This window comes from Capricornis sumatraensis, chromosome 18, assembly GCF_032405125.1.
Source record: "Capricornis sumatraensis isolate serow.1 chromosome 18, serow.2, whole genome shotgun sequence".
Taxonomy (NCBI): domain Eukaryota; kingdom Metazoa; phylum Chordata; class Mammalia; order Artiodactyla; family Bovidae; genus Capricornis; species Capricornis sumatraensis.
Window position 1 is genome coordinate 48,097,989 of NC_091086.1, and position 13,546 is coordinate 48,111,534.

General features: G+C 45.0%; 1 protein-coding gene across 1 annotated transcript in view; it reads right to left on the reverse strand.

The window, feature by feature from the left end:
* PDZD2 (PDZ domain containing 2) overlaps positions 1–13,546 on the reverse strand; it is a 263,432-nt gene that overhangs the window by 16,722 nt on the left and 233,164 nt on the right. Inside the window, exons 14-18 of the mRNA XM_068990526.1 lie at positions 12,714–12,795; positions 11,212–11,246; positions 9,885–10,035; positions 7,828–8,630; positions 2,985–3,129 (exon numbers count right to left, since the gene is read on the reverse strand). Coding sequence (XP_068846627.1) covers positions 2,985–3,129; positions 7,828–8,630; positions 9,885–10,035; positions 11,212–11,246; positions 12,714–12,795 — 1,216 coding nt within the window. The remainder of the gene's footprint in view (positions 1–2,984; positions 3,130–7,827; positions 8,631–9,884; positions 10,036–11,211; positions 11,247–12,713; positions 12,796–13,546) is intronic.

Here is a 13,546-nt window from a genome sequence, read left to right on the forward strand (position 1 = left end):
GTAAACAGTCTCAATTTTTTGGTCTGTTTTAGAAAGACATCCCACAGCTTAAATGTAGGCCTGTTTTTGTCTCTAAAATTATAGAGTGCTCACATAGAATAAATACCACCGTGCTTTAGAGGCTCTAAAATAACTCAGCATGGACGGCAGGAGGACCTCTGCCTCTGCCCTTTCTGGTTATTTATAAGGACAAGGGGACACCAGAAATCGTGCATTTGGGTTTCTGTACACCATCCACGCTCTGATGGCAAAAGCCACAGGAGTCAGTGGGCTGTTCTATTTGACTCCTTAGCTTGGGTTGATTCTGCAGTCAACTCAGTCCCCCGCAGATTACATGGGGGTTTAGCCTTGTGCCTTGGATTAGGAGTCACAGAGTAAAGTGAAAGAGTCCCAGCAGGGAACTTGAGGGACTGACTGCTCAGTGCAGGAGAGGAGGCTGATTCAGGCAGACACATGGAATGCTCCAGACATATGGAAGCCTTGCCCTGTCCTCCGGCATGTCCTGACCAGGGTCAGGGGTGTGGGAGACTGAGGAGGTCAGATTATCCCAGGAATCGGAGACAGAGGGCTGTTGGACTTGAGTGGGATTCTGGGGGCACATCTGGAACAGAAGCCAAGGAAGAGGAGAAAGGCAAGGAAGAAAAGGGAATCAAAGCAGAGAAGCCAGAGAGAGCGTGAACTCTCCGAGGCACAGGGACAGATGCCGCCTGCCTGGAAGTGAAGTCCCTCCACGTGCTGGGTCTGGAGAGCCACTCTGTCCTGGAGGTGGCTCCTTAAAAAGCCTGCACATGCGTGGGTTAGTCTGTCCACTTCTGGTACATGGCCTCTTACAATAGGTGGGGGAATAGGCAGAAAAAAGAACATTAGATTTGCATTTCTTTATGAACCCTGGGTCTGAGTGAGGGTAGAGCAAAAACCTCAGTCACAACGAAAGTTTTTGCCTTGAGAGAGGTTATAGTCACTCTGCATCGCCCATGCAAGTCACCTTAACTGCATACACCTTTCCCCCTGAAGTTCCTAGATCAGTAATTAAGAAGTAGCACTTGGTGCCGGAGAAGGCAATGGCACCCCACTCCAGTACTCTTGCCTGGAGAATCCCATGGATGGAGGAGACTGGTGGGCTGCAGTCCATGGGGTCGCTAAGAGTCAGACACGACTGAGCGACTTCACTTTGACTTTTCAGTTTCATGCATTGGAGAAGGAAATGGCAACCCACTCCAGTGTTCTTGCCTGGAGAATCCCAGGGACAGGGGAGCCTGGTGGGCTTCCGTCTCTGGGGTCGCACAGAGTCGGACATGACTGAAGTGACTTAGCAGCAGCACTTGGCGCTGTGCTAAGAGCTTCTTGTGCACTTCATTTCCTTCCTAACACTGTGACCGTCTGCACTGGAATGGTGGGGAAGTGAGGCACAGAGTGGTAAGCAGCATATGCAGGGTCAAAGAGTTCATGGCCAGGGGTCCCCCCCAGGATGTGGACTCCACAGCTCACGCAGTTACCTAAAGACCACATGGCCTCTGCAGAGACCACTTGACAACAAGACCGGTTCATCAGGATACCCACGGAGACCCGATACAACCTCCTTTCCTCTGCTCAATTTTCTTTAAACTTTTTATTTTGAATTGGAGTACAGCCAATTAACAGTGTTGTAATGGTTTCAGGTGGACAGCAAAGGGACTCAGCCATACACATCCAGGGATCCATTCTCCCCCAAACCCTTCCCATCCAGGCTGCCACATAACACTGGGCACAGTTCCCTGTGCTGCACAGTAGGACTGTGTTGCTTATCCATTTTAAACATAGCGGCCAGTGTGTACCTGTCCATCCCATACTCCCTAACTACCTCTTTTCCCTGTCCTTCCCTCCAGCAACCATAATCTGCTGAATCTTTTGAACTCCCTTCAGTATGACTTTCCCATTTCTGCTGGTGCCAACTAGGAGGCTTCCCTGGTGGCTCAGATGATAAAGAATCTGCCTGCAATACAGGAGACCCGAGTTTGATTCCTAGGTCAGGATGGTCCCCTAGAGAAGGGAATGGCAACCCACTCCAGTATTTTTGCTTGGGAAATCCCATGGAGAGGAGCCTGGTGGGCTACGGTCCATGGGTTCGCAGAGCCGGACACGACTGAGTGACTAAGCACGCACAGATGCTGGTGCCAGCTACGGGGAAAAGCAACAACGACACAAAAGGAAGGGATGTGTGCCTGTTTTTCAGATTGATTCATTCGCTGAGCAAACCTTAAAATTTTGTTAGCGATTTGGCTTTTGTGCAGTGTGTGTAATGCAAAAAGGTTTTACTGATGGAGATTAAATTACATGGAAGCAGTCCATGATGTCACCTTTCAAAATATTCCTTCACTTGGAAAGCCCCCAAACGCCCAACAATGGAGAGTATACTAGCTCAATTATGGTGCCTTATGGGGGAGAAGGACCAGCAGCCTTTACAACTGATGTCATGGGTGTAGAAGAACATGGAGGGCCTGGTGCAGCTTCCTAACCAGGGTAGGTTACAGGTGTGCTGATAACCTGACTTAGGGTTAGTGCTGAGGATGGCCTACTGGGGCCAGCACCAAACAGGCCTGGGATCATTTTGCTGACCTCTCCAGGCTCCTCAGCTATTCTATAGATGCAATACATAAGAATTATTAATTCTTTACTTCTCAGTGGAGGTTTTTCCTGTGATTTTTCAGTACATTTGGTTTCACATAAACAGAGTGTTGAGTTTCTGAAGGGCAGGATATTCTTGTTTCATATTGTTCCTCATTCACTAAGGTACATGTCACAAAATGAGCAAAGGCTGGAGACTAGCTGAAGACAGAAACCCATGAACTCAGCCCCAGTGATCTAGTGAAGCTGTTAAATGCAGGTAGCTTTTATCACTAGCCTATGAAGATCTCTCTCCCTCAAAATTTTCCCCATGTAACATTTTTATTAGTTAACTTCTACTCTCCCACCCTAAAGCTTAGTAAGTGATAGAATAATCTTACCTGTCCCGGGTTGCTGCCCCTGCTTGGATGTCGCTTCAGGTGGGTTCTCTGTAGGGTGGCTGGCATCCGGGTGGGGCAGGGCACCACCTGGTCCACAGTCAGTGGGGACTCGTCCATCTCCGACGGACAGCTTGTCCAGAGATTCCTGGCACAAGGACAACTGTGAGTCACTGTTAAAGGCTTTCAGGGTTTTCTGCATCCTAATACATCACATACAGAGGAGAGCTGGTTTGGGAAAATTCAAGGAGCCCTGGACCAGAAGCCACAAGACCCAGATTCTGGGTTTAAGGTCCAACTAGAAATTTCATGGCCTTGTCACTCTTCCTAAGCTTTAAATTTAAGATGTGGGCGATTAGTAGTAGTGGTGCTGTTAGTCGCTCGGCTGTGTCTGACTCTTCGCGACCCCATGGACTGCAGCCCACCAGGCTCCTCCGTCCCTGGGATTCTCCAGGCAAGAACACTGGAGTGGGTTGCCATTTCCTTCTCCAATGCATGAACGTGAAAAGTGAAAGTGAAGTCGCTCAGTCCTGTCCGACTCTTCGCAACCCCACGGACTGCAGCCTTCCAGGCTCCTCCATCCATGGGATTTTCCAGGCAAGAGTACTCGAGTGGGGTGCCACTGCCTTCTCTCCCGGGGTGATTAGGAAAAGGCAAATGAAAACCACAATGAGAGAGCATCTCAACCCCCTCAGGATGGCTTCAATCAAGAAGACTGAAATAACAGAAATAACGAGTGTTGCGGGGCTTGCGTGGTGGCTCAGTGGTAAAGAATCCACTTACCAACACAGAAGACGGGTATGACCCCTGGTCCGGGAAGATCCCACAGGCCACACAGCAACTGAGCCCACGTGCCGCAACTACTGAGCCTGCGCTCCAGAGACCGTGAGCGCTAACTAACTACTGAGCCTGCGCTCCAGAGCCCGTGAGCGCTAACTACTGAGCCTGCGCTCCAGAGATCGTGAGCGCTAACTACTGAGCCTGCGCTCCAGAGCCCGTGAGCGCTAACTAACTACTGAGCCTGTGCTCCAGAGCCCGTGAGCGCTAACTACTGAGCCTACACGCTGCAGCTACTGAGCCTGCCTGCCCTGGAGCCCACACTCCTCAAGAAGAGGAGACACCACAATGAGAAGCCTGCACACTGCAACCAGAGAAAGCCAGGTGCAGCAAAAGACCCACCATAGCCAAAAACTGAAATAAATGAACAAATCTTTTAAAAAAAAAAAACAACCCAGCATGCAGCATACAAAAGGCTATACAGAGGTAAGGCATTATTGTTACACTATGCATTGTGATGTTCCAGAACAAAACCAGCTCATTTTGGCAGTCATGCAGAGGATGACTCTGAATAAATAAAGTTAGCATTTAACATTTTAAAAGTGTACTTTAGCCAAGTGTCAATTACTTCCTTTCTTCTAATACCTACTATGAAAGTTTTCTCTAAAATAGCCTTGCTAAAACGTTAAATCAGATTTATTTGATATTTACCCTCTGAGTGAAGGAGTCATAAAGTGGCCTAAAGGTGGCAGCAGAGGAAAGAGGTGAAACAGATTGTCAACAACAAAAAAATCATTTAGTAAAATGTCAGTTATCTGCTGAGTGAACTCAACAGTGTTCAACTCAGTGAATTTACTAATAAGGCATAAGTGTGATATGAAAACAGTAGAAGAATCTGAAACTCAATAGAGGTAGTGACTGTCCAGCACTGCGAATGCAGCAAGTGCCACTCAACTGTACACTTTAAAATGCTTTGTTGTTCAGGCGCTAAGTCATGTCCAACTCTTTGTGACCCCACGGACTGCAGCATGCCAGACTTCCACCAGGAGCCTGTCGATGTCCGTCACTGGACACGTTAGTATAGGAAAGCTATACTAACTTTATGTGAAGTGAATTTCATCTCAATTTTAAAAAGTACTAATTAAAAATTAAAAGACACTCTATTTTCCAAAATAAAAAGTCTCATTTTTTAAAGTTTCCAATTTAAAGGGTAAATATATTATGGGCAATGCATTCAATTTTCTTTCCCACATAGTATAAATAAAATTTGGGAATGAGAAATTTTACAAGGAAAACTGAACTTCCTTACAAAAATTTTAAAAGGTGCTCAAAGTTCTTACTGAGAATACTAATTCACAATTATAAGACATTTTATTTTAATAGATATAAATTATTATAAAAAAGATATTTGAGTAAAATCCATGATTTGGCTTTATATACTTATTTAACTTATATGCAGAGTGCATCATGAGAAATGCTGGGCTGGAAAAAGCACACGCTGGAATCAAGATTGCTGGGAGAAATATCAATAACCTCAGATATGCAGATGACACCACCCTTATGGCAGAAATTGAAGAGGAACTCAAAAGCCTCTTGATGAAAGTGAAAGAGGAGAGTGAAAAAGTTGGCTTAAAGCTCAACATTCAGAAAACGAAGATCATGGCATCTGGTCCCATCACTCCATGGGAAATAGATGGGGAAACAGTGGAAACATTGTCAGACTTTATTTTTTGGGGCTCCAAAATCACTGCAGATGGTGATTGCAGCCATGAAATTAAAACACGTGTACTCCTTGGAAGAAAAGTTATGACCAACCAAGATAGCATATTCAAAACCAGAGACATTACCTTGCCAACAAAGGTCCGTCTAGTCAAGGCTATGGTTTTTCCAGTGGTCATGTATGGATGTGAGAGTTGGACTGTGAAGAAAGCTGAGTGCCGAAGAATTGATGCTTCTGAACTGTGGTGCTGGAGAAGACTCTTGAGAGTCCCTTGGACTGCAAGGAGATCCAACCAGTCCATACTAAAGGAGACCAGTCCTGGGTGTTCATTGGAAGGACTGATGCTAAGGCTGAAACTCCAATACTTCTGCCACCTGATGTGAAGAGCTGACTCATTGGATAAGACTCTGATGCTGGGAGGGATTGAGGGCAGGAGGAGAAGGGGACGACAGAGGATGAGATGGCTGGATGGCATCACCGACTCGATGGACATGAGTTTGAGTGAACTCCAGGAGTTGGTGATGGACAGGGAGGCCTGGCGTGCTGCGATTCATGGGGTTGCAAAGAGTCGGACACTACTGAGTGACTGAACTGAACTGAGTTATTCAAAATTTGTAATACCCTTAAAAGGAAGAGGTTTACCCATTAGCTGAACATGACATTTTAAAATACATTTACTAGTTGGAGGTAATAATAATTTTTAGAAGGAAAAAAAAAAGGTGTATGTTTCTACTTTTTCTATAAGGTTAAAAACAAACCCTTCTGCTGAGATTAGTTTTTATGACTTTGTATGTTCTGCTTCTCTTTACATGTATTATATGTTTTACAAATCACTTGAAAACACATCTTTATAAATACAGGCATAAAAATTGTGCTTCACAGATACTGCACGTTTTACAGGTTGACGGTCTGTGACAACCCTGCACTGAACGGGTATGTTGGTGCCATTTTTCCAACAGCATTTGTTCACTTCCATCATATTTTGTGTCTCTCATATTTTGGTATTTCTCACAATATCTTACATTTTTTCACAGTTACATTTGTTATGGTGATCTGTGATCTTTGATGTTACTGTTGCAAAAAGATTTATATTTCAACTGAAGGCTCAGATAGTTAACAATTTTTAATAATAAAATATTTTTGAATTAACGTATGTACATTATTTTTAGAGACATAATGCTATTGCACAATTAATAGACTCCAGTATGGTGTAAACGTAACTTTTATATGCACTGGGAAGCCAAACACTTGACTGACGTTATTGCGACATCTGCTTGATTGCAGTGCTCTGGAACTGAACCTGCATTATCTCAGAGGCATGCCTGGACAGCCTTATAAGGCATCTCAGATTCTCCGCTCTGAGTGAAAGTATTTATGCTGAAGAGACTAAATAATGTTTGTTTCTCTTACCCTCTCCTTGCTAAAGTGGAGGTATATTAAATTTTTTTTAAAAATGTGCAATTTGATATTCTGGTCCATTCTAACATACTGGTAAACAAGTAGAAACATCGACAATATTAACTTGCATTTACTGTGGTACATTATATATTTCTCAGTAAATGCATGTCCATTACTTCATGTGATACAACAAGGGTAGGAGTAGCTATACATCATCACTGTGGAAAGTCTGAAAAAATAAGGATCAAGCAGAACCTTGACTGCCAGACATAAGCACTGTTAACCTGTATTTGATGGTCACCCTGACTGTGAGATGATCAGGGAAGACGGCAACATCCCTATTTTACAGTCCAGACAACTGTTGTTCAGAAAGATCAGTAACTTGGCGAGTTACTGCCTAAATGACTACCAACTAGTCAGTGGAGAAGCTGGTCCCAGACCCAGGGATTTCCTGCATCTGCCTGGCACTGCCTTTCCATCATCAACCAGAGGCCCCGTGTATGGGAAGAGAGGGATTATATCTTTCGGCCGCATGATCTCATGACTCAACACTGAGGCACCTCCCCCCACCAATCTGGTGATATATTACTAGGCTCCCAAGCAGTTAGTATGTCGAAATGAATGACTCTATTGAAAGATGATTCTCCAATCATTATCCTTTATTTCAGGCAGATTTCCTTATGCTTTAGAGCAGTGGTCCCCAACTTTTTTGGCACCGGGGACCAGTTTTGTGGAAAAGTTTTCCACAGACTGGTATGGGGGGTGGGTGTGGTTTCAGGATGATGCAAAAGGATGACGTTTATTGTGTACTTTATTGCTGTTATTATTTCCTCAGATCATCAGGCACATCAGGCGTTGGATCCTGGAGGTTGGGGACCCCTGCTTTATAGCATGCTCCGTACTCATTCATACAAGACTCACTGGATCCCAAGTAACTAAGAAATCAGTTACCTTCTCCACAGTTCCTCCTGGCCGATAACCAGTCACGGTCACTTGGTTGGAACTATCCTGGACTTTCAAGTCCGCACCGCATGGGTCACTGGCTCCATCGGTCAGCTGTGCTGCCTCTGTGCTGCTAGGCCTGGCCTCAGCCTCAGGCCTCTTGCGGTGTGGGCTGACCCTGGTCACGGGCTTGTGCCTGGACCCCAGGCTGTCATTCTGCTGGAGGGAACTGGAGCTGTCTGTGCTTGCTGGACCCTGGGTGCCTGTCCCAGCTCTGCACTCCAGTTTGGGCGAGCTCCTCGATCCTGACAGTTCCTTCCTCCCTGAGCAGCCAGGGCTACCCTTGGGGGCCTCTGATGGGACCAGCAGGCTGGGTGCATGGGAAAGGGGGTCCCGCACGCCTCCTGGGAGGCTCTCCTGGAAGTCCAGCGAGCTGCCGAGCAGAGGCACCGAGGAGGCCTTGCTGACCAGTGTTTTCTTGGGGTGTTCCTCTCGGTTGATACCTGTGACCTTGGAAGAGGCTGTTGAAACACGTGTAGAGTCGTCCTCTGTCAGCGGCCTGCTGGGACCTGAGAGGGTCCCTGGGAGGGAAATACAGTCGCCTTCGCCATCAAACTCTTCCTCGTCGCTGGCGTCGTCATCAGAGCAGCCCACCCTCCTCTGGCGGAGGAGGGGGTTCCGGAGGACCTCTGGGCTCCCAGGAAGACTGGCTTGCCTGGCAATTGTCACCTGCTTGTGGAAGAGCCCAGAGGCCCGTTGGCTTCCGAGAGACACAAGGCTGTTGGCCCTGGCTTTTCCTGGCTCCTTGTGAGCTGCTGGAGTTGGAAGAAGAAAAGTCAAGTGAAACAGCTTTCGATCTGGTGTGGTCTTTTAATCTAACCCCCCGAGCATTTCCACGTTCACAGATGCCAGGTACACCTTCTGGCCACTGGTCACTAGGCATAAATGACAGTTTCTTGGGATCTGCTTACAGTGAGAGCCAACTTTCTTCTCTCCTCTGCCTACTGTTTTTTCATTTTTTTTTTTCTTAAACTTAACCTCTGGATTGTTCAACTTACACATGTGTGCTGCCTAGAGACAGAAGTGTATAACTTGTCAACATCCATGATATCTAACACGTTACTGGGTTCAACCTAAATGCTGCTCCAAATACTCCCCAGGGAAGGATGCCCTGGGATCAACGAGTCCCGCACACCTGGGCCTTCTTATCACCTGAGGTCCTTCCTTCACAGGCAGGAGGGAGGTGTGCTTGATTAATGGGCGCGTGAGCTCCGAGAGCGTGGTGAGCTGAAGCCTGAGACTACATATCATTTATAAACTGCAACCTGGGAAGGGAAGGAAGGCGTGGGAGCTCTGCAAACTCTTCGCATCTCGTTAAACATAGTGAAAAATTACACGTGCTTCCGCCTTAGAGTGTTTCTATCAGAGCCTGGAGGAAGCACGTGGGCTGCTCCAAATGAGCTAGACAGGTTCTTGTCTGCCTCGTCTGAGACAGGGGATTTTCTTATTCAGACATTAGAAATGAGCAAAAGGAAACCACACTGGTGGGAGTGAGGAGTCAACACAGTTCACATCAGGTCATTATTTCAGATTATACTGAGAAAATAATCAATGAGGTCTTTTTCTTAAAAAAAGTAAAACCCATATGGTAACATCTGTCTCATACATTCTAAATCATTCACTCGCTGCCTTCTAAAAAGAATTAAGTTTAGGGTGTAGTGAAGAATTTGGTTAGGATTCCCCTGAAACATAAGGCCATCAGGTTATCAGCCACAATTCAATGCCACAAATTCCAAGACTACACTGTGTAAATAGCATCCCAAGGTGGGGGCAGTTTAGCTTTCCACACTTGGGGTACAGACTGTGCACCCAGCCTGTTGACTGCAGGAGTGGGGAGGCCGGTCACTAGGAGTGCATTGCCTTTCCCAAGATCAAACTCTGCCCTTAGTCAGGGTAGAAAGGTGGCTCCTACTCAACCATGGGTGTGGGCTCCAGTTCTCTTTCCATACCCCAGCACCGTGATGTGTAAACCAACGCATCATGGAGTCAGAAGAGTCAGGGCTTACGGGATGTGCCGGGGGGCTCCGCGGAGCTGCTGCTGCCGCCGCTCCCTGGAGGGTCCTCGTCTTCAGAGCCGGCCACCATGAAGTCAGACAGTGGGCCTGGGGCATCGTGAGCAAAGTACTGGGAGAGTTCAGATTCAGAAATCAGGGAGTCCTGTTGAAGAAGGCAGTGCTAGATGAGGAAGATGCGCCAGCGTGGTTTATTTTAAATAGTAATTGTGTCCCATCTTCCCGAAAGCACTTTGTTCTCATCTGCGGTCACTCAAAACAGCTGTGATAGTAAACGCCCACCTCCATTTACTTTAGGATCACTAAATTAAACAATGAATGAATTAAAAGGCAACTGCTGCCAGACAATGTTTTTAAGAAATACGTTTTTGGCTGCGATCAGAAAAACCACAGCAGCAATGCATCAGCTATCCCAGGAAGAAGACTGGGGGAGGAGATAGGAGGAGGAATGGAATTCCAAGCCACTGGTTCAGCCTACTGATGAAACAACAAAACAGGCGAGTTTGACTCTTGTTCTCTAATCCACTGGGTTTTCGAAACAGCCAGCTAAGAAAGATTCCTTAAAGTTGCAGATGCCCTCCCCAAACTGGCCCAGACCCCTTTATTTAAAAAAAGGGGGGGGGCAGTTATTTTTCAAACTGTAGCTCAGTTCTTTTATTTTGTTGTTTTGTTCTTTTCCTGGATGAATATTTAATAACAGAAACTGACATTTATACACTTGTTCTCAAATGGACATTTCTGCTGTTTGCTGTGTAAAATGGCCAAGATGACTCATGGGCAGAAGTACAGGTTGGACGCTATGGTTTGATTTATGGGCTCCAGAACAAAGGTCTGTCTAGTCAAAGCTCTGGTTTTTCCAGTAGTCACGTACAGATGTGAGAGCTGGACTATAAAGAAAACTGAGTGCCAAAGAATTGGCTTTTGAATTGTAGTGTTGGAGAAGACTCTTGAGAGTCCTTTGGACAGCAAGGAGATCCAATCAGTCCATCCTAAAGGAGATCAGTCCTGGGTGTTCACTGGAAGGACTGATGCTGAAGCTTAAACTCCAATACTCTGGCCATCTGATGCGAAGAACTGACTCATTTGAAAAGACCCTGATGCTGGGAAAGATTGAAGGAGAAGGGGATGACAGAGGATGAGATGGTTGGATGGCATCACTGACTCAATGGACATGAGTTTGAGTAGGCTCCAGGAGTTGGTGATAGACAGGGAAGCCTGGCATGCTGCAGTCTATGGGGCTGCAAAGAGTTGGACACAACTGAGCGACTGAACTGAACTGAACCAGTACAGCAAGGCAGCAAAGTGCCTTTTCTTGACTCACCTTTTTTGCAAAAGAAGGACTCTTCAAGGGGGTACCTGTTGGGGAAAAGTTTACCATACTGTAAAAACAATGAAGCTCAAATCCTTACAAATAGGCTCACCTTCTTAACAGGAAAAGAAGGAGCCAGACATATTAAACAAAACTCTCTCTGCTCAATAGGCACAGAGGGACCACATGTGTGGGAATGGACGTGCATGCAGTCTATTGGGTACCCGTCCCACCTCCCAAGATTCTTCTCAAGCTTCAAGCCCTCATATGCTACTGACTCCATGGTGATCCTATTAATAGTTGGAAGTAACTTCCTCTGCATTTCAGAAGTATTTTATACTGCCCATATACCAATTTCCATATGCATAATATAATTTAATTACAAGTGGATGCCTGTTCTCTTCTTCTTCGACTATTTAACTATCACTGATCGGGCCCTGCAGGGCTTAGCACTAGGATCTAGGAAGTGTTCAGTGACATTTGATAAATGGATTGAAGGATGAATGAAGAAAGGAACAGCACTCAAAAAACTCATGAAAGAAAGAGGGAGAGGGCTGAATATCTATCTTAGTTTTTAGTTGAAAGACAAAAAGACTCAGCATGCAGATTTTAAATTATATTCCATGAGCAAAAAGATTTTGAGTTTAAGGATCATAGCTTAGTAAAATCTTTTATAAATGACTGAGTGAATATATTGGGATTATGAGAGGACAGCCTTCAGGCAGTTCAGGAGAATGAGTGAGTTGAATAAAGAGTCCATTATGGCTGTGCCCACTTTCAATATATTAATTATGGATGCAAATAATTAGGGTACTTCTTGGTTGCCAAAAACCCGTATGCCTTCCTTTTCCTTTGACAACCAGTAACTCATGTCTCAGTTTCCTCCTGACATCAGTCTTAATATCAGTAATATCTCGAGTTCAGACACATCAGCAGAGTCCCTTGAGGTTCCCACTCTACAGGAAACATTACTTTTCCAACTTGGTGCAAAGTTTCATGTTTTAAATTCATGTGAAATTCTTACTAGGGCAATCCTCCTATGACTGAACTTTCCACTTAAGAAGGAGGAAAATCATGATTTTTGCAGCCTGTTACCTTTCAGTTGAAACTTTTAATTCATATAAAGAAACTCCAGGTTTTTGGCTGGATTGTACCTGGTGCCTACCAAAACAACTGGTAATTTAGTAGCGTTTCATTTCTACTTGGAATGAAGTAGAATTCATGTTCTACTTAACATGAATTGTACATAAACACCTGAAATGCTAACTCATTTTTGCAAATTATCTTAAAGTAGTAGAAAAAGGGTGCATGGCTGGAACTTTAATACAGCACGTTAAATAACTGTAGAAATCAAAAGCAGCCGCTATGGGAAAGCATGGAATCTCTTTGACAGCTACTTCTGCCAAACCCGGTAATTACCAAGACTCCAATAATACTGTGCAGGGGAGTGCCCCCGGGGGGAACGTAATGAGAGACTCTTCTGAATGTTGAATGAAGATGTGCAGTTACAGTACCTAAGCCAGGAGAGGAACTGGCCTCTTTGCTCTCCTGATAAGTGCTGCGTGCTATCACTTCATCCATTTCCTGCTCGGAAACCTGATTGTCAGCAGAAAGCACAAATTAGACGGTTTTATTTATTTATTTTTCCCCAATAAAAGTAGCTAGGACCAGAGTCAGAGGCTGGAGCTCAGATAAAGAGGAAAATTGCAAGACCAAATACTATGACCACCCTCTGAAGCAATAAACCAGGGCATATGCGTAGTTATTATATCCATTAACAGTTGGGTTAATGGACTGCCTCAAACACTGGATTCAAAACCAGACCTTCAGCTGATACCCAAGCTCATGAAGCAAAGCATTCATTGCTGGTTACCAACAACATGGCTGACTTGTGCCTCTCTCTAGAACACTCACTTCTCATTCTCTTTTTTCCTAAGCTTAAACAATTTCAAACTTACATAAAATTTGCAAGAATAGCACCAGGATAGTATACTCTTCAACTATACTCACTTTTTTTTTTTCAACATTCCACATTCACACTTGTACTTTATCTTCTCACACACACACAACTTTTTACTAAACCATTTGGGAGTTAGTTCCAGACATCACGACCCTTCCCCTGTAAATAATTTAGTAAGTATCTCCTGAAAACAAGGACATTCTCTTACATAATCTTGGTACTATTATCAAGTTCAGCAAATTTAACATTGATAAAAATGATGGTCGAATTTCACATCCCTAGGACTATTCTTCAGAAATGCTTCTCAAAGTGTGTCTTGAGGCTGGAAATAATTCACAGAAAGTTTGATGCCAGCCTGGGATGAGATAAGGGTTTTCCCTGAGAATG